Source organism: Bolinopsis microptera, chromosome 5 (genome assembly GCF_026151205.1).
Source record: "Bolinopsis microptera isolate Bmic1 chromosome 5, MBARI_Bmic_1.0, whole genome shotgun sequence".
NCBI lineage: Eukaryota > Metazoa > Ctenophora > Tentaculata > Lobata > Bolinopsidae > Bolinopsis > Bolinopsis microptera.
In genome coordinates this window covers 9,895,267-9,919,347 of record NC_087076.1, presented here as the reverse complement: position 1 = coordinate 9,919,347, position 24,081 = coordinate 9,895,267, and the positions used below count along the sequence as shown (strand labels likewise).

Sequence of the window (24,081 nt, the reverse complement as noted above, 5' to 3'; positions counted from 1 at the left end):
GATAGCTCAAAATTGCCAATCCCGGTCACCTCCTGGTGCCAGTACAGTGGGAGCGCAACTTTCCTGCACACAGGAGCATATGGAAGATCAGTTCCCAGATAATTTTAATATCCCGTGATTTAAGTGATTTATTGGGCAGGCAATAGGAATATCGGAATATGTGATCTCAAGTCTGCTAAGAGTAAGGTCGACGGTCGCTGTTTTATATTCGCCGTGTTTTATCATTTATATTGGAGAGTTGTTGCTTTGCAGAATTTTATAACAGGTACCCCTCCTCATTTTTAAACCCTCAGTTAAGTTTCCTATCATTCGGCTGAGTCGACCGAGGAGATCGCATAGATTCAATGGATTCTTAGCTACCCCCTAGTCTAGGTGACACTGGGATTCGAACCCTGAACCTTCGGAAGGCGGATGCTCTAACCACTAGGCCACCAAGTGGATACTAAACGGGTAGCTGATTTTGATAAAATAACATCGCGATCCGGCGCGATCAATCATTTTAATTGAAGTACAACAGCTGCACCCCTGACTTTTTAACTTAATAAGAGACGTATATATTAGGACATTTGTAATTTGATAAAATTTAAAGTTTTGGTGTGTGAATTAAAGGTCTTTAAACAAAACATATTACATGTCAGGATTCATCAGAAGTTTAGAAGCCTAGCGAGGATAAAATTCGGATAACATTACTGATTACTTTTTTATGCCGTGGGAGTAAATTAGCAGGACACAGTTTGCCCCTTGTAGTCCAAATTTACATTAACTCATTGATAGAATTCATTCCTTAAAACAAATTTTCCAAGAATTGTTCCAGTTTCTCCCTTCTTGCATGTTGTACCCTCTTAGAGAGTGAGACATATTACTGTAAGAATATTTTTCAAAATTTGCAGGACTTTTCCTTTGACCCTTAAATTAATTAAATAGGCACAATAAAATCTTTCTGGATTTATCATTTCACATTGCTAGATTTCAATTCTGGGAGCAAATTTCCTGAAATTCTTTTCGAGAGAATGCAATATGCATCCCTTTTTCGAACTACACTTATTTCGCAAGAGCTGCTTGCAGGCCCTAATAATTAATATGCATTTAAAATCGTATTATTTTAATCGTTCTTGAAACTATGTTTGAAAATGATTGCCAAATTGCTCAGCTAGGCCTTTTACATGTTTTGCTGTTTTTGAAATTCAGACTGTGGCCAAAGCGCGTGTTAAATTTGAAAAACTCTAAGATTTTGGCCCCCTCATGAAGAAAATCATTCCTACACCCCTGCCGCCCCCCCCCCCCCCTGTATACATATATCGTCTCGCTTTATACATATTAATATAGAAATAGACTTATCAAGAAGCAGTATTCACAAGATAATTGTTAAAGCTATTAGTAATAGTATTACAACATCACCTAAATTTATAATACCAACTGGCAATATATACATTAACTTTTCAGCAAAAATATTCATCGAATAAGAGTTGGGCACTTTGCACATTGTGATTATATTGCCGTTTCGAATCTTTAGAGTTGAAGAATCTGATCTTTCAAATACACATTTGAAAACTCTTGGTCCGGTCTGCAGACACACAAAACCAAACATTTAGACTCTTAACAGTTTTCATGGAATAGTCTAATATAAACGTTAAACACACACTGCACGTATCATCTAAAATCAACCCGAGAATATACTTAACGCGTAACTTAAACAGTTTTTAAGTACTTATAAATAGATGAGCAGACGCTACCACTTAGAATATTTCCATTGGGATCACGACACAAGAAATAGATTGCATTGTAAGCTTCCTCAATCTTAAACACAGGCGAAACCAAAAAATCATATCCAATATCGCTCAAAACCGCGCCCATGAGAAGTGACCGCGCGCACAGCGACTGCAATTCACCGAGCCACGACACTTTTAGTACTAGACTGCTAATAAATATCACTAACTAAACCTATCAAAAGCAAGCCCCATATATACCATAATATACTGCTCGATAAATTTCCCCAGCAATCAATATACCATGGCACGTGTTACTATTATGGTTCAAAACAGCTCGAATTAAACTGAATTAGACAACTTTAGTGCTCCTTAAACGTTTACAGCTACGCTCCTGAACTTATCTATCTCATATAATTTGTCGATAAACTAACTTTATTGACACTATCACAAAGTGTAACAAGCTCAAGCCTCACTAATCAGTTTTAAGGGAAAAAAGCTCCACAGAGAATATCAAGGGAATTAAGCTCGTATCTCATAAATAGATTAAAACATCCAGAAAGTTAATGGAAATACCACAGAGTCTGACAGCTGACTGTCACCGGAATTTAATTTCCGTAGTGTGGATTTTTCCATTAACATTTCTTTTGTTTACGAAAACACATATTCTTAAAGTTAAGTTTAAACAAATGGAAGAAAATCACACTCCTCATTTTAAAACCATATTCAACCCAAAATCACGATAATCAATATCAAATATACCATGACCATTAACCGGAACTATTTATCCACACACCGTTTAAACAATTTCACTTATAAAGATACACCACACAATTTACACAATAATAAATATACGAGTTGTTAACTCGAGAGTCTGAGGTTACATTGTGCACTATGCACTATGCACTATGCACTATGCATTATGCATTATGCATTATGCACTATGCACTATGCACTATGCATTATGCACTATGCACTATGCTCGACAACTTTGATCGTTTAAGTCGAGACGATCTTCTTTTCCTGCCAACTGGTTTAGTAGTACGCTCGTCGTGGGTTTTTCTGAAATTATTGAAATTAGAGGGTTTTTTGTTGTAAAACGATAAGATATCAGAACAAGTAAGTGACAGCTACTATAGCGAGTGTTTACCATTTATAAGCCAATTTTAAGAGTTTATTGGATTATCTGGCTTATAAATAGCATTTAGTTAGGCGGTCAATCTGGTATATATACCTTCTTACCATAATGTGACCATTTCATTGTCATTTTGCACTCCCTATGGAGTATGGAGTGACCAACTCTATAATTGAAATGAGATAAATTCGGGAATCCGGTAAATCGCTAAAGATCGTAAAGATCAAGAAAATGTAGAAACTCCGATGCCATCATGTTTTGCAAAGTGAAATGCAAAAATTCTCATACTTAATGTTCTTTAGAGCAACAAATATCCTTCGATAATAGCGATCGAGAATAACTTGTGGAGGATTCTCATTAGATTGGAATGTAGATATAAAATAATTTCGTGAGTAGTTCACTTATAGTGCAGATCACGCGATTACACAGCACTGTGAAGCAGATAAGTATCATGATACTGCGTTTTTAGCTCAGTTTTGTTTTTCCTCTGGTAATTGGTATGGCTAACAAATACACTTTTTTGCTTGATGTACATTTCAATATAGATTCGTCCGGGTTTTTGAGTGAGAATTAGCGGGGTGACCCGGGTTGTCACGTGACTGAAAAATACTCTCATTTATAATTCATATACACTTCTCATAAACTATCTATTTGAGTGTAAACACTCGCTGCGTGTTTACACAAAGATATACACCTCGGGCCCGCGGGGTCCATCTGAAATGGATACGTTTGCGTGCTGTGTCTATATAATTATAAGTATATACATTGTAGATTGCAGGCTATATATTTTGCTTTAATTGCAAGTCAAATCCTAAATGAGCGAAGATTCCTACTATCGTCAAATTCCGTACATACCATGGGGTTGGGGCGGTATTTGTAGGCGAGCATCATCCTCTTCCTGTAAACATCAAATTCGTCGTCACCGGGCAGAGGCTCATCCGGCTTTGTGGCTCCAAGTCCAGCGTTCCCAGGTTTTATCATTCCCCTGGAAAACACAAATAGTTTAGTTATGTAAATATCTCGACCTATTATTTCTAAGCTAACTAAAATTACCTCTCCCCATATTTAATTAGGAATTTTAATCAACTAACCAGTCCCGACCTATAGTGCTAAACTGAGATCCCCATTAATTGAACTCTTTGGGTATTCGCCGGGACCTTATGTTACTTTCTAGTTGACTATTTTACTTCCACTTAATTTCCAGTCATGACGTTACACCAGGGGAGGGTCTTGTTTGTGCGAGCATAGTATTAACAAGGTGGTGCGTTACACTACAGTAGTGTTACACTACAGCTCAGTAGTGTTACACTACTGTAGTGATTGAACATACGATAGACAGAGACCTCATCAAGCTACAGGAAAGAAAACAGCCGCGGTAAATGAATTTTTGTAGAATTTGGGGCGTTCACAAATTACGTAATCAGCCGACCCCAAACAAATCAAATCCTGGACAGTAGACTGGGGGGGGGGGGAGGGGCAATGGCATAAAATGGCATAAATCGGAGACTTTTCTATGGAGAAATACCAGATAATAGATATACCAGGCTACTAGTCCGAGACGAAAGGGAAACTCGTTAGCTTTTTGTGAAAAAACGGATTTTTGCCGAGCAAACAATGACAATACTCAGTCATGAGCAACATAGCTTTGTATATCGAAATAGTCTCTACTAGGCGGAAGTGCCAAAAATCACGGAAATTATGAACTGCGTCGGGCTAAAAACCGTTTTTCGGCCATATTTCCGAAAATAAGCATTTTAAGGTGCTATTAGGCACATTTTGGTGTATCGGAATAGTATCTACTATGTTCCTGGGCTGAAATACAACAATTCGAGTGACCGTGAAACCCTGAAAAAGGGTGTGGCCGAAAACGCCCCTATGCTCAAAAAATGTAGGAGAAGATAGATTTTAAGACTCGATTTTCAGGGCGCGCGATTGAAAATCGTTCGCGCAATACAATTACACACGAGCGCTGACCTTTGACCGGCAATAATTTCGGCTAGGAACAAAATTTTTCCATGGGACCAAAAACATCTGGTAGATATCACTCCCCTCTATCAGAAACAACTATAAAATCAATTTCGAGAGAAATTTCATAAAGACCCCCCCCCCCCCTGCCCCTTAATGCACATTAATGCCCATTTATGCCCATTAATGCACATAAATGACCACGAACTACTACAAAATTTGCAAAAAAACCTGGTCATTAATGTCAGTATTATAGAATTTTATGTATATGTTAATTTTATAGAAATATACATATAATACATTAATGCACATTAATGCCCATTTATGCCCCATTAATGCACATAAATGACCACGAACTACTACAAAATTTGCAAAAACAACCTGGTCATTAATGTCAGTATTATAGAATTTTGCTGAAATATACATATACATTAATGCCCATTTATGCCCATTAATGCACATTAATGACCGTTGTATGGCCCCCGTTGTTTCTGATAGAGGGGAGTGATATCTACCAGTTGCTTTTGGTCACATGGAAAAATTTTGTTCCTAGCCGAAATTATCGCCGGTCTAAGGTCAGCGCTTATGTGTAATTGTATTGCACCAGCGATTTTCAATCGAGAGTTCTGAAAATCGAGAGTTCTGAAAATCGAGTCTAAAAATCTAACTTCTCCTACATTTTTTGAGCGATCACCCTAAAACTTTCAGGATATGTTCTAGGGACTATTTATCGCTCATGCAAAATTTTGAGATAGGCTTTTAAAAATTTGCTACTCAATTTTGAAAATCTTGGACCTCGTTTTTTACGATTTCTTGATTAGCCGAAAATATTTTTTCGATTTTCGAAGTCCGCACCTATCCTTCGATATACGATTTTGGACTCGAGGGTGAGGAATTCGAAAAACCAAATAATATTTTCGGCTCATATCTTACTGGGCCGCGCTCAGCCTGTCATTCCGCCGAATCTCTAATCTCTATTTGGCGGAATATATATGTTAATGAACATGATAGCCTGAGGTCCCCCCCCCCCCCAGTAGACTTTATTTTAGTGATTAGTTTAAATTTGTGTAAGGTATGGGCTCTAGAGCTGTACTGTACTTAATGAAATCACTTACGCAAATCACGAACCGAGATTTGGACAATTTTGTTGATTGTTTTGTTGATTGTTGTCGGGGGAGATGAATGTTACGTGATTTATACGTCGTACACCCTTAAAACAAATACGCTATGATTTCTTAAAAGCGCCATTCATACAATTTAACTGGCTCATGTTTTACGAGTCACCGACATAACTCGTGTATTACTTCAAGAATCAAATGGAGTTGCCTCTTCAGTCTAGAGTAGTTCTCAAGATCCTGATAGCACCTTCCTCAACTAAGCTATGTAAACCAACATCACACTATGTGGATTGAGGATTAATAATAGATGTAGCAAGCAGTTCCACCTATATTTCTCTTCTTCCAGCTCTCTCTTTTGTATTGTAGGTACTTTGAACATCCGCAAGTGTACCGTTATATTTACCGTCTATATCTGTAACATGTTTTCATTTTTCAGGCTCTTCATCTTTATTGTTAGATTAATTGTTGAACTTCATATATGTATATATCACACATTTTATATCGTGTTAAACACAACAATCGAAATCGTGTTAGGCAACGTTATATACTAGGCTGTTGAATAATCCAACCTGAGGGTACTTAAAAGCTTAAAGGCTACAAAGTGGCGAATTGTTAAGCTTAATTGCGGTGTTTTCTGTCTCAAAGTTTGCTGCACATATAAGAGTTTTAAGCAGGTGTGGAATCGCACTATTTACAAAATATTACCACACCTACCAGTTTCCTCTGTACCCTAGCTAGCTGAAAAGCTCGATGATACTGATAGGTATCCTATCACCAATAACAAAGTTTTTGAAGATATCACTCTTCCCATTCGTCGTGAATGCTGCCAATCCGACACGCTCAGTGCTCACCATCGAGATCAATATGGTAAAAGCTTTCGGACAGTCTTTTCTGTTACCGTTATGAAACATATTAGGGTATATAAGTAATAAGGATATGCGAAAGTGTCAGGAAGATATAAGTTGAGCTGATCGATGGAGTTCGCATTTTGATTTTCGAGTAGTTGCCGTTGTTTCATTTTGGATAAATTTCCAAACGTATAATACTTTGAGAGCAGACAAATCTCCCTTCTAGATCACCAATGGCACAACAAAGCAACATGAACAAAGCAGTGGAGGAAGCGCTGGAGGGTCTACAGAAGAACGGAGGGCCCTTTGGGTGTGTTATTGTGAAGAACGGTAAAGTAGTGGGGAAAGGACATAACATGGTAACATCTACTAATGACCCGACCGCTCATGCTGAGGTCCTGGCCATCAGAGACGCTTGTAAAAAATTAAGTACGTATTTGTAGGACCAGTATTTATCCCTATAGATGTGAATTCTGGTGGAGAGGTGAGGTATGTTTTTGATACGTGATTAACGGTCAATAGTCAAAGCTGATTGGTCAATTTCTGCCACGTGTTAACAATACGCCTCGCCTCTCCACCAGACTCCAAATCTATTGAGCTGTAAAAAGTTTTGCTGATTACAATTAACGATTGTATAACGGTACTCACAATACTGATTTCAGATACCTTTATATTAACGGACTGTGACCTCTACACAACGTGCGAACCGTGCCCCATGTGTTTTGGAGCGATCTACTGGTCACGGGTTAAAACAGTGTACTACGGAGCTGAGAGGAGCGATGCAGCTGAAGTAGGTTTCGACGATAGCATCATATATGAAGAGATCAAGCAGGGTGTGCATGATAACAGACTGATTCCGTTTAAACAAGTGGCCAGAGTGACAGCTTTGAAGGTGTTTGAAACGTGGTCCAGCGACCAGGATAAAATCATGTACTGATTTGGGGTTTTGGTATTTCTTGGAGTTGTGAAGGTTAAACCGGACAAAGGGTGGACAGTAGAAAACGGAAAAGCCCCGAAATCATAAACAAGTTAAAGAACTTGTTTATAGTTATAATAGAGAAAATTCAAAGTTGGGGTTAGGTATGCAGTCACCAAAACGGACATGTAAATGATCAGATCATCACTATTCATATCACTAGCAATTATAATACTTCTAAATTATATTAGGTATAATGCAATAGACATTCTATCAGTGTTTTAATGTTTCATTTGATTTCAGAATTATATTTCGTTTGGATAGACATATCAAGCAGTGAGCTTGTCACCACTTGCATGATTAGAATATTGACATTGTTTAATTGTAAAGTAAAAAATAAACAATCGTTTAATTTTTCATTATGTCGGGTTTGACTGCTTTTCTACTCCTTCTGGCAAGACTTCACGCAGCTGAAGTGTTGCTACATATCTTTATTGTTGCTACAAAAATACAACACCTTCGGTGAAAACATGCCCTCTTTTCAACACTTAGTATCAACTATCGTGCAGCAGAGGTCAATTTCAAAGGACACAATGCAAAGGGTGAGCTAATGTTCAATTTTATGTATCCGTTGAGAGCAAGAAATTACTGAAGCTGCAATTGATCAACGTGTCACATGTGACCTGTCACGTACAGGCGGATACCTGAAAAATTCAGACTTTTCCCAGCTTCATTATATATAAATCAAGAGGCTTGCATATAATGAACATATTGACACGGGTGCAGAGTTGAGTCTGTACGGAACCTAGTAGTTTCAGATCCTTGTTTAACTTGCCGTACAGCAAGGTCATCCACTACTTATGGCATGCATAGCCATAAGCCTTCATCTGCGCGCACGCATGCATTGACTCGATCGAGCGCATGCAATACACGCGAGTTCCTGTCACGCTTGATGGTATGGCGCCTCAGATTTTAATACAAATTTGTCATTCGCGCGTTACGTTAGGTGATGTTTCCGCGTCTTTGTCTTCAAGCCTTTTTACGGATAAAGTAGCTCGTCCATAAACGACCCCATTACCAAATGACGACATTCTGGTGGTACTGAAAGTAACCATAAAACGTATGCCGCTTTAAAATCAATGAACACGTCAATATATTTCTCGGAATACTTTCTTTAGTTCTTGGTGACCTAAATGGACATTCAAGTTGCATTAGTGCTATTTTTCTATTTTTCTTGCACTATTACACGCTCCATCGACTGGGCAAGGTGGACGGCGACTCTACCTGTCCATTAGTGACCTTGATTAACAACAATATTGAAAAGTATTGCAATCTAAGAAAGTGATATTGCCCTGACTTAGGGGTGTGAGTGCTAAAGTGACCGTACAGTGCACACGGTATAATATCATATTATACTGGCGACAGTTTATATTATATTATACACGTCGGGTATATCAATGAAATCCTCAATATTTAATATGCAGAGAGGACACTCCGGTGACCGTATTACATTCGGGAACATTCGCGAAAGTTACGTTGGCGCGTCTGGGACGGACCGTTTTACTGCGAATCCGGACAAAACGCAACTACTCCTATAATTCAGAGTAATTTTATCATGCCTTCACTTGCTCATCAAATGTCACCTATCGGATATTGTCTTATTCACGACATTACGTAGTGTTTACAATATTTACTGCTCGGTCCTATTGACCGTTTAGTAGTGGACACCACAGGTACCGTGCAGCATATAAAGGATGCTTGCACAATTCAATGCACATAGGATATATACTGGCACGTTGTCAAGACCACTTATATTTCAATTAATGTCAACATCTCCAACGCCTGAAACCGACTAATTTCTTCGCAAAATTTCTCTAAATGTATGACATTCAGCTTGAAGGGTTCTCTTATATGTCTGTGATGGGTTTAACCCGGAAGTCTACATTTTGGGGTTAACTGTAATGACTTTGTATTGCATGTCATCTTGCTTTTACACTGTACACATGAGATTATAATTAAAGAAGATTAACTTAGTGAAGACGACGAAATTAGCCTCAGTCCTTCCCATGAATTTATAATGTTTCAGGAATCAGTCAAGGAATGATGTACATTCCTAGGACATTTTCATTAACAAATTGATTTATTGGGATTCTTTATCAGCTTTGGTCCTAGGAGCAGGGTAGGCCAAGCTGGAAGTCTATTTATGGGCAAAAAACGTCTCTCACAAGTCACATTCCATAACACAGAGCTCTGTAAAATTACAAGTTTGACAGCGGGTTAGGTGCTTTGTAACAGAGGGAATATTCGGCATAGTTAGACTCTAGGTATTTTAAACACCTCCCCACTTCCGGGAACACTGTAGGGCAATTATTAAAGCTTTTGTTTATTTCCAAGTTTTATAATTTGAAGTTAAAACAAGCGACTTATCGTATGATAATTCAAAGAAATGTTTGAAACTTAAACAAAAATAAACCCGGCCGTGTAAACGTACTTAATGTCTGGCGGAATAATTTAGCCAAACAGGTACAAATATTTGACAATTTGTTGAGACCTAGTGGGCGGCTAGCTGCATGACCCTAACTCACAAACCTTGAAACTAAAGAAAGTGTCACAAGTTTTTGTCTAGACGTTAGAGCTTCATTACACGTGTTACCACCATCTAGAAGTTTTGATACTTGTCGTAAGCACTTAGCAGTTTTCTCGATATTATATAGCTTTCACGTGTGATAATCGTGGCAAATACGCTGCCTTCTATAATCTATATCACTGAGTCTCGCTTTAAAAGCTAATAGGTTGCAATATATACTATATAATATATATCAGTTATATTAACATGTCTGGGATCTCCCTACGACTTACAGAGGTTCTTGCCAGGAAAATTTACAACTCGATTTTGAAATACCTTTTTGGTTATATCATAAAGTTTACTTGGTCGAACTCGACCGGAGCGTAACTTTCAGATGAACAACTTAACTGTTTAATAGTGTAACAGCAGGGTAGCCAGGAGAACGCCAGATATTGAGAAACACCAAATCTCAAATGCATTTAAAAGACAGACAGTATGATTTGTTGTACTCAAGCTTAGGATTCTTGCTGTAATTAATGCTATATTCTAGTTATACTCGGTACTGATATTCGAAAGACCGTATCTTAGTGCAGATTACCAACCAAACCCCCTACCCTGACAGGTTTGCACCATCCCTCAGAGGTAGATGTGAAATTAGAAATATTTCATTGCCGTCAGTTCAGAACGGAATAACTTCAGAAAACCTGAAAAGTTCTCTCACGAAAATAGATAATCTCAAGTATTGAAAAAAGTAGCTTTCTAACATAATATTTTAAAAGAAAGTTACCTGTCAATAGGCTGAACTATCCCAGAACTGGAAGCTCCCAGTCCAGTTCCTTCCTTCCACCCAGCTTTCTGCAGCATCTTGAACCCAATATTATCCTCAGTCAGGGCATCGGAGTTGTCGGGTAGGAATGGAGGTGGAGTTTTACCCGCTTTTATCGCAGTTGCCTGGGAAATAGGTCGTCAAGTGTGAAGGGCTAATTCTGGGAAATTAGGTGGTGTGGTTAAGTGATCGTGGAAATTTGAGAAGCCGTTCTTAAGTTTGTGTTGAAGATAACTACTTAAGGTAGCCGCTAGTAGAGTCTAAGTGTGGTTTAGGTTTACGAGAAGATCTCATGTAAATCATACACAGTTCCTCAAGGTCGAGACATGAGCCATATAACTTTAAGTTTAAGGTTGCCGAGGCAGGTAAATCAGCCTCAAGCTCCACATTAGTAAATTTCACTAGTGGAATCAGCAGGAAAGTGGTTTCCGGTTCTCACCGTTATGTGTCTGATAAAGCTCAGTCGAACGCAGGGTAACAACAATGTTATTACACCGACTGAATTCAATTTGACACATTTCATAAAACCACAGAATTATGAATAATATTCAAACTTTGCTTTTCAATTACCCCGATACACAGACCGTGTAGACTGTTATTCCAACATTCTCCCTTACCCTCAATACCAACGACTCCCTAATACACACGTCCAGGACCCAGGTAAGCAGTCAATCCCCCGGAACTGCAATATACACCCGAATTCCGATCTGACTGACTTCGTAGAGCATGCCCGGTGATTTGTCAAAGCGGTTATTCAATCTCGCGGTATCTTTATATAGAGCTAAATATAAAGCTTACTTTAGGTGGTGCTTGAAGAGTCGTATTACACCTTTCTTTACACCCGATCTAACATTACATGTTCCAAAAAAAGATGTGAAATTTTGTGTTATACGTGATTTGTTAACGGTGTGTGTCAAGGTACATGATGTTCAACTTCCAATTTGATTGATTCTAGTGTTGTAGAGTACGTTTTAATGTAAATGTCTGAACTGCCAAGAATTAAACATGACATGTACAGAAGGTCATACATCAGTATTCCGACGGCAGTACGGCGGCAGTACGGCGGCAGTACGGCGGCAGTCCCGCGGCAGTACGGCGGCAGTCCCGCGGCAGTACGGCGGCAGTACGGCGGCAGTACGGCGGCAGTCCCGCGGCAGTACGGCGGCAGTACGGCGGCAGTGCCACGGCAGTATAGTGACAACACTTATATCAGACTTTTGATCCAATTATTTCATGAGTTTGATGATTAGTTCACATTGATTTGTCAATTAAAGAGACGATTTTAATGATTTGTCAATTAATATATTTGGATAAATCAATATTAGTTGTATAAATAAGTTCATACAATATCACTATAACTTTAAATCAGTAACTGTCACCCTGGAGCAATAAAATAATTTACATTTAGAGAATCTTTCCAGCAGCAATTGCGAGTTGTTTCTTCTCCAGAAAGTCACTCTGCTTGAGGATAGCCCCACATCGGTCAGAGAGAATCTGCTGGTTGATCCTGTCAGTCCGCTCCTCCATGAGAATCTGTTTGATGAGACTGCCGAATCGTGGTCTATCAAGGATAATCAGCTCTGCTATCTTCTTCTTGCGGTAGAAGGATCTTTCAGGGATTCGTTTCTGTTTCAGGAACTTTGAGAGGCTGATGGAGGTATCAGGACGGTTGGCAAAGTCTCTGTGCACTCTGTTGTAGGAGGATAAGGCTTCGCCAGCTACAGAGGAGCGGGAGTAGGTTTCATCAGAGTTCAGACGGCGTCTACTAGGTGGTGGTGAGGAACTGGAAGAGGGTCGGGTAGGTGTAACCACAGGTCTTACTAGGCGAGCATTATCAGTATCTGGCGGAGTAGCTCCTCCTCGTCTAGAAGGTATAACAGCTTGAGTGGCACCAGGAAGGATAGTAGGATCTTTGGTAGGACTAGGAGAGAGGGGACGAGATCTACTAGCCAGTAGTGTCGTTCGATGTAAACTGCAGAGGGATATGTTCAGCTGTAGTTCTCCACAAGGTAGTCGAGTGTAGTCCTCCGTCCTGCAATCTTTACAATCTCTGAGTTTGATTTCTGAAAAGTAGACGGACTAGGGATACTTGGGGATGATGTAGTAGAGCTGAGAGAGGAATCCATTCTTCAAGATTTAGGTGTTCAGATGTTGACGATAATCAGATCAGAGAAATACAAAAGATACCAGAAGTACTTGCAATGAATCTGAATTATTTTAATATTTTATTGCTCCAGGGTGACAGTTACTGATTTAAAGTTATAATGATATTGTATGAACTTATTTACAACTTATTGATTTTTCGAAATATATTTTTAATTCACAAATCAATGTGAACAAATCATCAAAATCATGGAATAATTGGATCAAAATTCTGATATAAGTGTTGTCACTATACTGCCGCCGTACTGCCGCGGGACTGCCGCCGTACTGCCGCCGTACTGCCGCCGTACTGCCGCCGTACTGCCGCAGGACTGCCGCCGTACTGCCGCCGTACTGCCGCCGTGTTGCCGCCGTACTGCCGTCGGAATACTGATGGGGGGGGATCATGTTATTTTTTGTCCGTTTTTGTCCGTTTTTGTCCGTTAATTTTTGTCCGTTTTGAAAATATAGCTGCCAAACGGACAAAAACGGACAAAAACGGACAAAAATTGTAACTTTTGATTTAAATTTTCTCCACAATTTGTAACAGGCTATCTGCAGAAATGGGTAGCCCGGTTAATGACCATGGTCCTTTCTCAAACTTTTAATCTTCAATTAGGCACAAAGAATAGTCTACACATTTTTTAATAACATAAAAAGGGATGAAAAGTTTTATTACTGGAGAGTAAAACTTTGTTAAACACAAAGATTCTTGAGCACATTTTGAGTCAGACTCAAATGCGCTTAAAAACATTTTAGTATACGGTATAACAATAAATTATGTTAACAATAACACCAACAATAATTATAAATTGAACAAATTATTGAGAGATGAAAGAGAGGAAAAGGAGGAGGGGGGACTGAGGAGGGAGAGGAGGGGGGCTGAGGAGGAGTGAGACTGAGAAAGAGAACTGAGGAGGAGGAATGAATAGGAGGAGGAGAAGAAGGACTCAAGAGGAGGAGGACCCAAGAGGAGGAGGACCCAGGAAAAGGCCCCATGAGGAGGACTGGGGAGGAGGAGGACCGATGAGGACTGATGAGGACTGATAAAGAGGACTAAGGACGAGGAGGAGGAGGAGGAGGAGAAGGACTGAGGAGTGAGGAGGAGGACTGATGAGGAGAAGGAGGTGTATGAGGAGGATGAGGAGGAGAAAGGAGATAAAGGATGAGGATAAGGAGGACTGAGGAGGAGGACTGGTGAAGAGGACTGATGAGGAGGAGGACTGAGAAGGGGAGGACTTAGGAGGACTGAGGAGGGGAGGACTTAGGAGGAAGAGGAGGATTGAGCAGGAGGAGGACTGAGGAGTAAAAGGAGGAAGAAGACTGAGGAGGATCAGGAGGACCCAGGAAGAGGAGGAAGAGGAGGAGGACTGAGGAGGAGAAGGAGGACCCAAGAGGAGGAACCAGGAAGAAGAGGAGGAGGAGGACTGAGAAGGAGGAGTGAGACTGAGAAGGAGAACTGAGGAGGAGGAATGAATAGGAGGAGGAGGAGAAGAAGGACTCAAGAGGAGGACTGAGGAGGAGGAGGACTAAGGAGAAGGATGAGGACCCAAGAGGAGGAGGACCCAAAAGGAGGAGGACCCAGGAGGAGGACCCAGGAAAAGGCCCCAAAAGGAGGACTGGGGAGGAGGAGGACTGATGAGGACTGATGAGGACTGATAAAGAGGACTAAGGACGAGGAGGAGGAGGAGGAGGAGGAGAAGGAGTGAGCAGTGAGGAGGAGGACTGATGAGGAGGAGGTGTATGAGGAGGATGAGGAGGAGAAAGGAGATGAAGGAAGGAGATGAAGGATGAGGATAAGGAGGACTGAGGAGGAGGACTGGTGAAGAGGACTGATGAGGAGGAGGACTGAGAATGGGAGGACTTAGGAGGACTGAGGAGGGGGAGGAGGAGGAGGAGTGAATAGGAGGAGGAGGAGGGGGACTGGGCAGGACTGAGGAGGAGGACTGAGGAAAAGGATGAGGAGGAGGACTGAGAAGGAGGACTGAGCTGAGGAGGAGAACTGAGGACTGAGGAGGAAGAGGAGGAGTAGAAGGAGAAAGAAGATTGAGGAGGATCAGGAGGACCCAGGAGGAGGAGGAAGAGGAGGAGGACTGAGGAGGAGAAGGAGGACCCAGGAGGAGGAACCAGGAAGAAGAGGAGGAGGAGGACTGAGAAGGAGGACTGAGAAGGAGAAGGAGGACTGATGAGGAGGATGAGGATGAGGAGGAGGGTGACTGGGGAAAGGATTGAGGAGGAGGAAGACTGAGGAGGAGGAAGAGGAGAAGGACTGAGGAGGAGAAGGACTGAGGAGAAGGAAGAGGAGGAGGACTGAGGAGGAGGACCCAGGAGGAGGAGGACACAGGAAAAGGCCCCAGGAGGAGGAGGATGACTTGGGAGGAGGAGGACTGATGAGGACTGATGAGGAGGAGAAGTAAGTGGATGAAGAGGATGAGGAGGACTGAGGAGGAGGACTGGTGAGCAGAAGGAGGAGGACCCAGGAGGAGAAGGAGGAGGAGGAGGATAACTGAGGAGGAGGAGAAGGACTGAGGAGGAGAAGAGGGATCCAGGAGGAGAACCCAGGAGGAGGAGGAGGAGGACTGAGGAGGAGGACTAAGGAGAAGGAGGACTGATGAGGAGGATGAGGAGGAGGAGGGTGACTGGGGGAGGACTGAGGAGGAGGGTGACTGGGGGAGGACTGAGGAATATGAGGAAGACTGAGGAGGAGGAGGAAGAGGAGAAGGACTGAGGAGGAGAAGGACTGAGGAGGATGACTGAGGAGGAGGAGGACTGAGGAGGAGGAGGAGGACTGAGAAGGAGGAGGACTGAGGAGGAGGAGGACTGAGGAGGAGGAGGAGGAGGAGGAGGAGGAGGAGGAGTGAATAGGAGGAGGAGGGGGACTGGGCAGGACTGAGGAGGAGGACTGAGGAAAAGGATGAGGAGGACTGAGAAGGAGGACTGAGCTGAGGAGGAGAACTGAGGACTGAGGAGGAAGAGGAGGAGGATGAAGAGGAGGTGGACCCAAGAGGAGGAGGTCCCAGGAGGAGGACCCAGGAGGAGGACTCAGGAGGAGGAGGAGGATGACTGAGGAAGACTGAGGAGGAGGAGGAAGCATCTAAATATTATTTCCATTTTTGTTATTTTTTGTCCGTTTTTGTCCGTTTTTGTCCGCTCTATTTTTTGTCCGTTTTGATAATATAGGGTTCCGAACGGAAAAAAAGGATAAAAAACAGGATCCCCCCTGGAGGAGGAGGAGGAGAAGGATGACTGAGGAGGAGGACTGAGGAGGACTGAGAAGGAGGAGGACTGAGGAGTACTGAGGAGGATCGCTGAAGAGGATGGCTGAGGAGGATGGCTGAGGAGGATGACTGAGGAGGATGACTGAGAGGGAGGAGGAGGAGGAGGACTGAGGAGGAGGAGTACTGACGAAAAGGATGAGGAGGAGGACTGAGGAGAAGGACTGAGGACTGAGGAGGAAGAGGAGGAGGAGGACCCAGGAGGAGGAGGACTGAGGAGGATGATGAGGACTGCAGAGGAGGAGGACTGAGGAGGACTGAGGAGGATGGCTGAGGAGGAGGAGGAGGAGAAGGTGGAAGAGGAGGAGGACTGAGGAGGACTGAGGAGGATGGCTGAGGAGGATGGCTGAGGAGGAGGAGGAGGAGAAGGTGGAAGAGGAGGAGGAGGAGGAGGAGGAGGAGGAGGAGGAGGAGGAGGAGGAGGAGGAGGAGGAGGAGGAGGAGGAAGCATCTAAATGTTATTTCAATTTTTGTTATTTTTTGTCCGTTTTTGTCCGTTTTTGTCCGCTTTATTTTTTGTCCGTTTTGAAAATATAGCTGCCAAACGGACAAAAACGGACAAAAAAACATGAGCCCCCCCCCCTACTGATGTATGACCGTACAGAACGATAATTATCTAATCAGTTATAACTAGATTAAGTAATGGGTCTGTTTGGTGAGGGAACTAAAAAGTGTGAAGGATACGAGATTGCGAATTTACCATTCTTGACATACCATCTAGATTCCTCCTACCCCGAAGCTTTAAATTATGAACTCTAGAGGTTAAAATATGCAGTATGCACCGGAATGTTCGCATGAATACAGCGCATATAATGTGCATTTCTTAATTAAAAAGAAGAGATGGTAAGTGGAACTGTATAACAATATGAACAGACTAGTCTAAATTGGGCGTCTTGCTCGTTTCTGTGCAACGCTCCCCACTTACTGCCGTAAATTAAGCCATACAGCAGGGCGGTAATTGGCTTGGCAATATTTTGTCCGATCCAACCGTTTACATCGATTTCAGAGACAGGCAAAGCAGAAATTTGAGATTTCAGTTACGGTGGCATGTTAGGCGCGACATTGACGAACAGGTACTGAAATTGGGCGTAATGTGATCACGTGATACCGATATAGGAGATAATAATCGATTTCTTAGCAGTTATGTTATGACACATGTTCACTTGCATAAGCAAGGAAATTTGCAGAGAGTATGGTCAAATTTACAGATATTTAAGGTTAAACTTACCCTCAGCATGAATCGTTCCAGTTCTTCAGTGGGTAAGAAATCTCCCAAGTGGTGCTTTCCCTCGTTCAGCGTATTTATCTGTTCAACTTGAGCTGAAAATGTAACGATTTAGTCTTCAGTAAATGGTACTATTTATAGTGGCCGTGTGGCTATGTCTAATCTTCATTGTTCATGACAACTGGTTTCGCAGACTCTAAGTTCTTCCTAAATTTTGTAAGTGATGTTTCAGTTGGTATACAAAGGCTACAATACAGAGATTCAGCCATTACAAGCTATTGTGTCATCATCATCCTGGTGTGAATTAGACAGTGTGATTTTATAATCAGCAACGCTGCAAGGACTTAGCAAGCCTTCGTGCGTCCAAATTCTGGCCACAATTACAAATAGTGTAAATTTACTATATTCATATAACTTGCTGGAGGAAATCAAGGATAGTTCAGATTCCATTTCTCCAACCTTGAATTGGTTAAAAGAAATGAAAGTATAGTTAGAGGGCATGATTTTATTCTATTATACGCCACTATCTCATATAATTGTTCGTGTTACAGGTAAACATTAGCATATGCAATATGCATTATGCAATATAATGCAATATGCAATATGCATTCTGCATCCATTACTCTCCAAGTGGCTCTTCAATTTCATCATACATTTTAAGCTCGCTGAACGTTTACTCAATAAAGATATGAGTGATTAATCACTCTAAATAGATATACTCACATCTACCAGAACGAACAGGTCTGACTTAATTGACAATTTTAGGATACGAATCATGGCATGCACATGGTCACTAATTTTACGTGAAATCTTTAAAGAAAGGCAGTGTTTGATTGCACGAAATTTGAAGAAGCCCGGACAGCTAAAGAAACCCAACAATGAATCAAGGTATTAGATAGATTTTCAGTCCAGACAGACAATACATATGTCTGACAGCGGCATTGTTAGATGCATTATTCTCCAACCTCCATTGGCTCAGATAAGATCAGAAAATTGGACTTGTGGTTTAGTTGACATTGTTGCAGTGCTGCTCAACATTACTGCATCGCTGATGATGTCTGGTAAATCTATTAGCTATTGTATGTCGACCTCTTACAGCCAAGAAAAGCAGTTGCTGTCGGGATCTGCAGCGAATTAACCCAAACCCATGATAGGCAGCGGCATGCTGTAGTTCCAGTGTATTTGTCAGGGAGACGTCAGCCTTGACGAAGTTACGGAGAAAAAACAAAACAAAAAGGAGATAAAATAAGTGCAGCTAGAGAGATAATTGTAACCAATGTTCCAAATATTCAGATCTTAAATCTGCGGTCGGTACGGCTCTAGTAATTGTACTCGCCTACTGATGAAGATCACCAGCAAATCGAATCGGACCGCTCAGAAATCAAAGACGAAAGACTCAAGCTCCTCGAACAACACATGATACACAAGACTGCAACATAACATCCCTACTAGAGACTACTTAACAAGTTCCTGTCATTTGTCACAGTAACAACATGATCCTATCACGTCTAACCAACAACAACAGAGAACAGCAGCAGTTAGAGAGCTGTCTGTCCGGTAAGGTGATCTGAAGAGATGACAGGTTGTAGGGATATAATGTAATAGAGTGCCGAATAGCAGGTGGCGTGTTAGCAGCGCTGACCAGGGCACACCCCCGCTACAGACATAATACGGTTACTCTACCCGGCTAGCTGCACATTAGTGGACTTTAATTTCTAAATCTGTTAACCGTGTAGCGGGGAGGGTTAGGTGTGTTTGGCTGGCCATGTTTTTGTTGGATGTGAGCTGCTGGATTTTATGTTTAGGGGAGCGGGTTGTTTTGATGTTTTAAATGATAGCGTTCGGCTTGAAGCGAAATCATGGTAAGTCACTAGCTAAACTAATATATCAGTTTCTACTTAGTTTAAGTTTCTACTATAGAAATATCTCACTAACGATCCTGTACTAAGAACTACGAGCTTTAAATAACATGACCACGTACTTAGCACTACTGGTAACACACCTCTTCTATTTGATTACTCCTGGGAGTTGTGCAGTATTTAACACACCATCTACCCAATTTCACGAACACCACCAATATAATATATGCGCATAATACCTGCACTTCACACACACTCATAAATCATAATATGCCAATATTTTAACACGTGACACATGGTAACACACGTGACTGATTATCAGTAGGTAGAGATGATGACCATGTAGCCGTGACACTTGCACCTGTTCAAGCAGCTGGTCAACTGTGATTGCTGTGAATAGTAACCAACTCAACTGCTAGGAGTTACACCGGGAACAGCCAACAGTGACCTGTGACAGTGTCATGACTCATGATCTTGTAGATTAGACTGTATCACGTTTAAAAGCGTGTTATAGCTAATTTTTATACTGATATTAAACAATCAGTCTGGATAATTTAATATGTAAGTTCGATAAATTCTATTGAATGTGGAGACGTGATTCTCAAAACAAAGCCAATCTCGTGTTTTCAGCGCAGTATTCCTCATGATGATTTGACTGAAAAGCATAATTTGACGAATAGCGTGCTGTAGCATATTACGTTTTCATCAGAAATGTCATGTGAAGCTCTTGAGTATCAGATAATTATAATGTATTATCTGTGAAGCTGTGAGATCAGTCGACAAACGTGCGCTAACCTTGGAAAATGGAAATGACACGTACCAGTCAGTTACTCTCACCTAGACTCTATTGACACACATTGTTGAGGAACAATCCATGAGCTGCACAATTACGCTAATTCACAAGGTTTTAACCAGGTTTAATTAACTACACTATCTGGCTCACAACTCAACCCGGCTAACTGGGGTTGCGCTGTACGTACCACGTGACAGGAACATTCTAGAATAGTACAGCAACATTCTAGAAATAGTAATGGTATTTACCCGGTACCTCCGGTACCATTGCCGGTTTCAGCACCAACTTCAGATGTTAATCAGGGCTGGTTTAATATTATTTTTCTGATTCTGAGCTCAGAGCATGTTGTTAAAAACTGCAACACATACGTACGTACCTATCAGAGTAAACATATATCTTATATAATATACTGTATCTTAACATCAGACTCAAACTAAGCTGCATTTCAATTCTGATTTGTGGCATTCCTATTAGTTACTATCGGGTATATCAAAGAAAATGCCTCTCAATATCAAAGGAGGACAGAAGATTCCTCATTAAACCTTAATAATTTAATCGTTACCATGGCCGTAGTCTCGATATTAGATAGTGGTGGGGGGGGGGGGGGGCCAACAGCTAGGGAAGCGAGCTGATATCTTATCCAATCTGTTCGCAAAAACGGCATACATTACTGCATACAATATAACGTACCCTCCTACGATATTGTTTAGACTTTATATTATCTTATCAAAGAATTACCGTATCAATTCCTACATTATGTCTAACAGCTTCAAGACAATAACCTTAGATCAGCGACTATAGAGCGAATACTTTATGTGCCTTTTCCTTAAATGATCTGAACATTTCGTATTTCTGTAGAACAACAAGATGTACGGTCGGGGTACAGCCGAACAGGGCCATCGTCTTCTGACAGCCCTAATATCATGACATCTAGATTCTAGCTGAGTCCTGTCTGGAGCAATAGAATATTTTATGGTAGCCAAATGACAAAGCGAAAGTGTACCGGTCACCAGAAGTGACGTAACCCTCTCTCAAAGGGACTCCTTACTCCTTACCCCCTAATCCCGAGCCGTCTGATATTATATATCTGTCTGTCTGGCGTACAAAGAGAAGGCGTGCCTGTATATGAGCTTGTTAGTGGGTAGTGAGGCCGAGAAGGAGGGTCTCTGTCTTGAACCAGTACAATATAATACACTGTGTAAGTGTTCTGAGGACTGCAGTTGGAATTGTATTGATTCACTGTAAGTACCGGGGAAGAGGCCAGTGTGCGAACTGCGACACCGACTTTATTCAGACTGTACAGTGTACAGTGTACAGTGTACAGTGTACAGTGTACAGTGTACAGTGTACAGTGTACAGTTGATAGTGATACACCTCTTCTTAGTCAGTAAAGTAAGGTATCTAGGTCAGTAACCGGGGGAAAGAAGGAAGAATGTAAAGCTAGTATCGGGGGAAAGGAAGAATGTAACGTTTTGTAAGTCAGCGAATGATAACCTCTCTCTGATTAGGTACAGGAATTAGGGAAGTATCTACTACGACGAGATAAAGTATAAATCCAGCTCTCTCTCTCCAGCTCTTTTGTCCAGTCGGACAATTCAGATTAGACAGATAAGGAAAGGTATTAGCAAGGTACTATTAACGAGACATGTGACTATAATGAGACACGTGACACGATTATCGAACAAAGTAATCGGGCAGCTCTTGACAAAGGACCATCGTAACACCCTCCTGCTGACTGCTGAGTGCTATATTCATATATTGATTCTTGATACCGGGCAATTGGGAGGCTCAGAATGAGCCTTTCTGTTATACTCCGGACTACAAAATATATCGTATCTTAGTTACAGTAAGAATTGTTGGAGTGAAACTTGTATCAGTGTTTTGTCCTCACGTCCTCAAGTTAAAAGTTTTCAAGACTAACCCAACTTAACTCGACCACAACTTTGCGATTTTCCATGCGTCACATCATCATAAAAAATGTAACTTTATTGACAACATGAAATATGCAGAAACCCGGCGCCGTAACACTTTACGGGTATCTAGATGGTGTTAACATTACCAGATAAATAGGAGAAGTGTAGTTAATGTTATAGTCCACTACGTAATGTGCCACTCGCGCCAGGCACCTCAGATCTAATTGTATTGACCCACACTTTAACTAGCTTCCACCTCAAACCTGCACTGTATTATATCTAGTGTGCACCTCAAACCTGCACTGTATTATCTAGTGTGCACCTCAAACCTGCACTGTATTATCTAGTGTGCACCTCAAACCTGCACTGTATTATCTAGTGTGCACCTCAAACCTGCACTGTATTATCTAGTGTGCACCTCAAACCTGCACTGTATTATCTAGTGTGCACCTCAAACCTGCACTGTATTATCTAGTGTGCACCTCAAACCTGCACTGTATTATCTAGTGTGCACCTCAAACCTGCACTGTATTATCTAGTGTGCATCTCAAACCTGCACTGTATTATATCTAGTGTGCACCTCAAACCTGCACTGTATTATCTAGTGTGCATCTCAAACCTGCACTGTATTATCTAGTGTGCACCTCAAACCTGCACTGTATTATCTAGTGTGCACCTCAAACCTGCACTGTATTATCTAGTGTGCACCTCAAACCTGCACTGTATTATATCTAGTGTGCACCTCAAACCTGCACTGTATTATATCTAGTGTGCACCTCAAAGTACGTTATGTTATGTAAACTTGACAGGAGATCAGATCGCTAGATGTGCTGTTCAGTGAACCCTTAGCAGTGCTACAAAAACTATTTAGTGCGTCAAAATGAATATGCCTGCTCATTGGATTATTAGCTTGGTTTTTAACAGAGGTGTTATTGCTTCAACTTTCAAACATTTCTTCTGGACAAGTTGTGGAGACTGAGATATCAGATTGATTTGAGCCCCCCCCCCCCTCTTCAGGTTTGATAATAAACTATTAAAGACCTCCCTCTCTCTCTCTCTCTCTCTCTCTCTCTCTCTCTCTCTCTCTCTCTCTCTCTCTCTCTCTCTCTCTCTCTCTCTCTCTCTCTCTCTCCTCTCTCTCTCTCTCTCTCTCTCTCTCTCTCTCTCTCTCTCTCTCTCTCTCTCTCTCTCTCTCTCTCTCTCTCTCTCTCTCTCTCTCTCTCTCTCTCTCTCTCTCTCTCTCTCTCTCTCTCTCTCTCTCTCTCTCTCTCTCTCTCTCTCTCTCTCTCTCTCTCGGTGAGTGTGGTATGATAGGCATGTCGAGCAAACCTTGGTGGGGGGTAACCGACCTCCCGGCCAGCACAGTTCAACTTAGAGCTCATTAATCTACATTGCTTGAGTCATGATCAGCTCTCCTACGGCCTCTCGCTTCATCAAATAAACACGGAGCCACAGAAATCATGTGCTCAATCGAATAAACAGGGAGTATACTCAAGTAGAGGGAGATTATAATGTGCACCAGATAATATGGCTGGCTAAGATTGAGCGAGTCTGGACGTTATTGTTAACTGAGTTGGAAAGGAGAGCTCCTTTTGCTGGGATATACAGATTTAGATCTGGTATTCGAACTGAGGGGAATTGTGTTATGGAATGAAGGAAATATTTCACGATAAATCGTCTCATTGTCTCTGTTCACGTGGTGAGTATCACATTCCTTGTCCAAATATTATCACAAATATTGAATATTGTTTAATAAGGGTAGAACTATTCCTGAGTGAGCTGAACAGCTAGACA

General features: G+C 41.5%; 3 protein-coding genes across 6 annotated transcripts in view; 1 reads left to right on the top strand and 2 right to left on the bottom strand.

Annotated features, from left to right (window-relative positions):
* LOC134814959 (uncharacterized) overlaps positions 1 to 24,081 on the bottom strand; it is a 103,297-nt gene that overhangs the window by 78,596 nt on the left and 620 nt on the right. The gene's annotated exons all lie outside the window — the stretch shown is intronic.
* LOC134814964 (SURP and G-patch domain-containing protein 1-like) overlaps positions 1,363 to 24,081 on the bottom strand; it is a 36,614-nt gene continuing 13,895 nt past the window's right edge. Inside the window, exons 6-9 of the mRNA XM_063823349.1 lie at positions 17,726 to 17,817; positions 11,042 to 11,205; positions 3,697 to 3,826; positions 1,363 to 2,768 (exon numbers count right to left, since the gene is read on the bottom strand). Coding sequence (XP_063679419.1) covers positions 2,742 to 2,768; positions 3,697 to 3,826; positions 11,042 to 11,205; positions 17,726 to 17,817 — 413 coding nt within the window. The 3' untranslated portion in view covers positions 1,363 to 2,741. The remainder of the gene's footprint in view (positions 2,769 to 3,696; positions 3,827 to 11,041; positions 11,206 to 17,725; positions 17,818 to 24,081) is intronic.
* LOC134815663 (guanine deaminase-like) lies at positions 7,003 to 8,000 on the top strand. Its single transcript, XM_063824219.1, has 2 exons — positions 7,003 to 7,201; positions 7,435 to 8,000. Exons 1-2 carry the CDS (start codon positions 7,006 to 7,008, stop codon positions 7,707 to 7,709), a joined length of 471 nt encoding a protein of 156 aa, XP_063680289.1. The 5' UTR covers positions 7,003 to 7,005; the 3' UTR covers positions 7,710 to 8,000.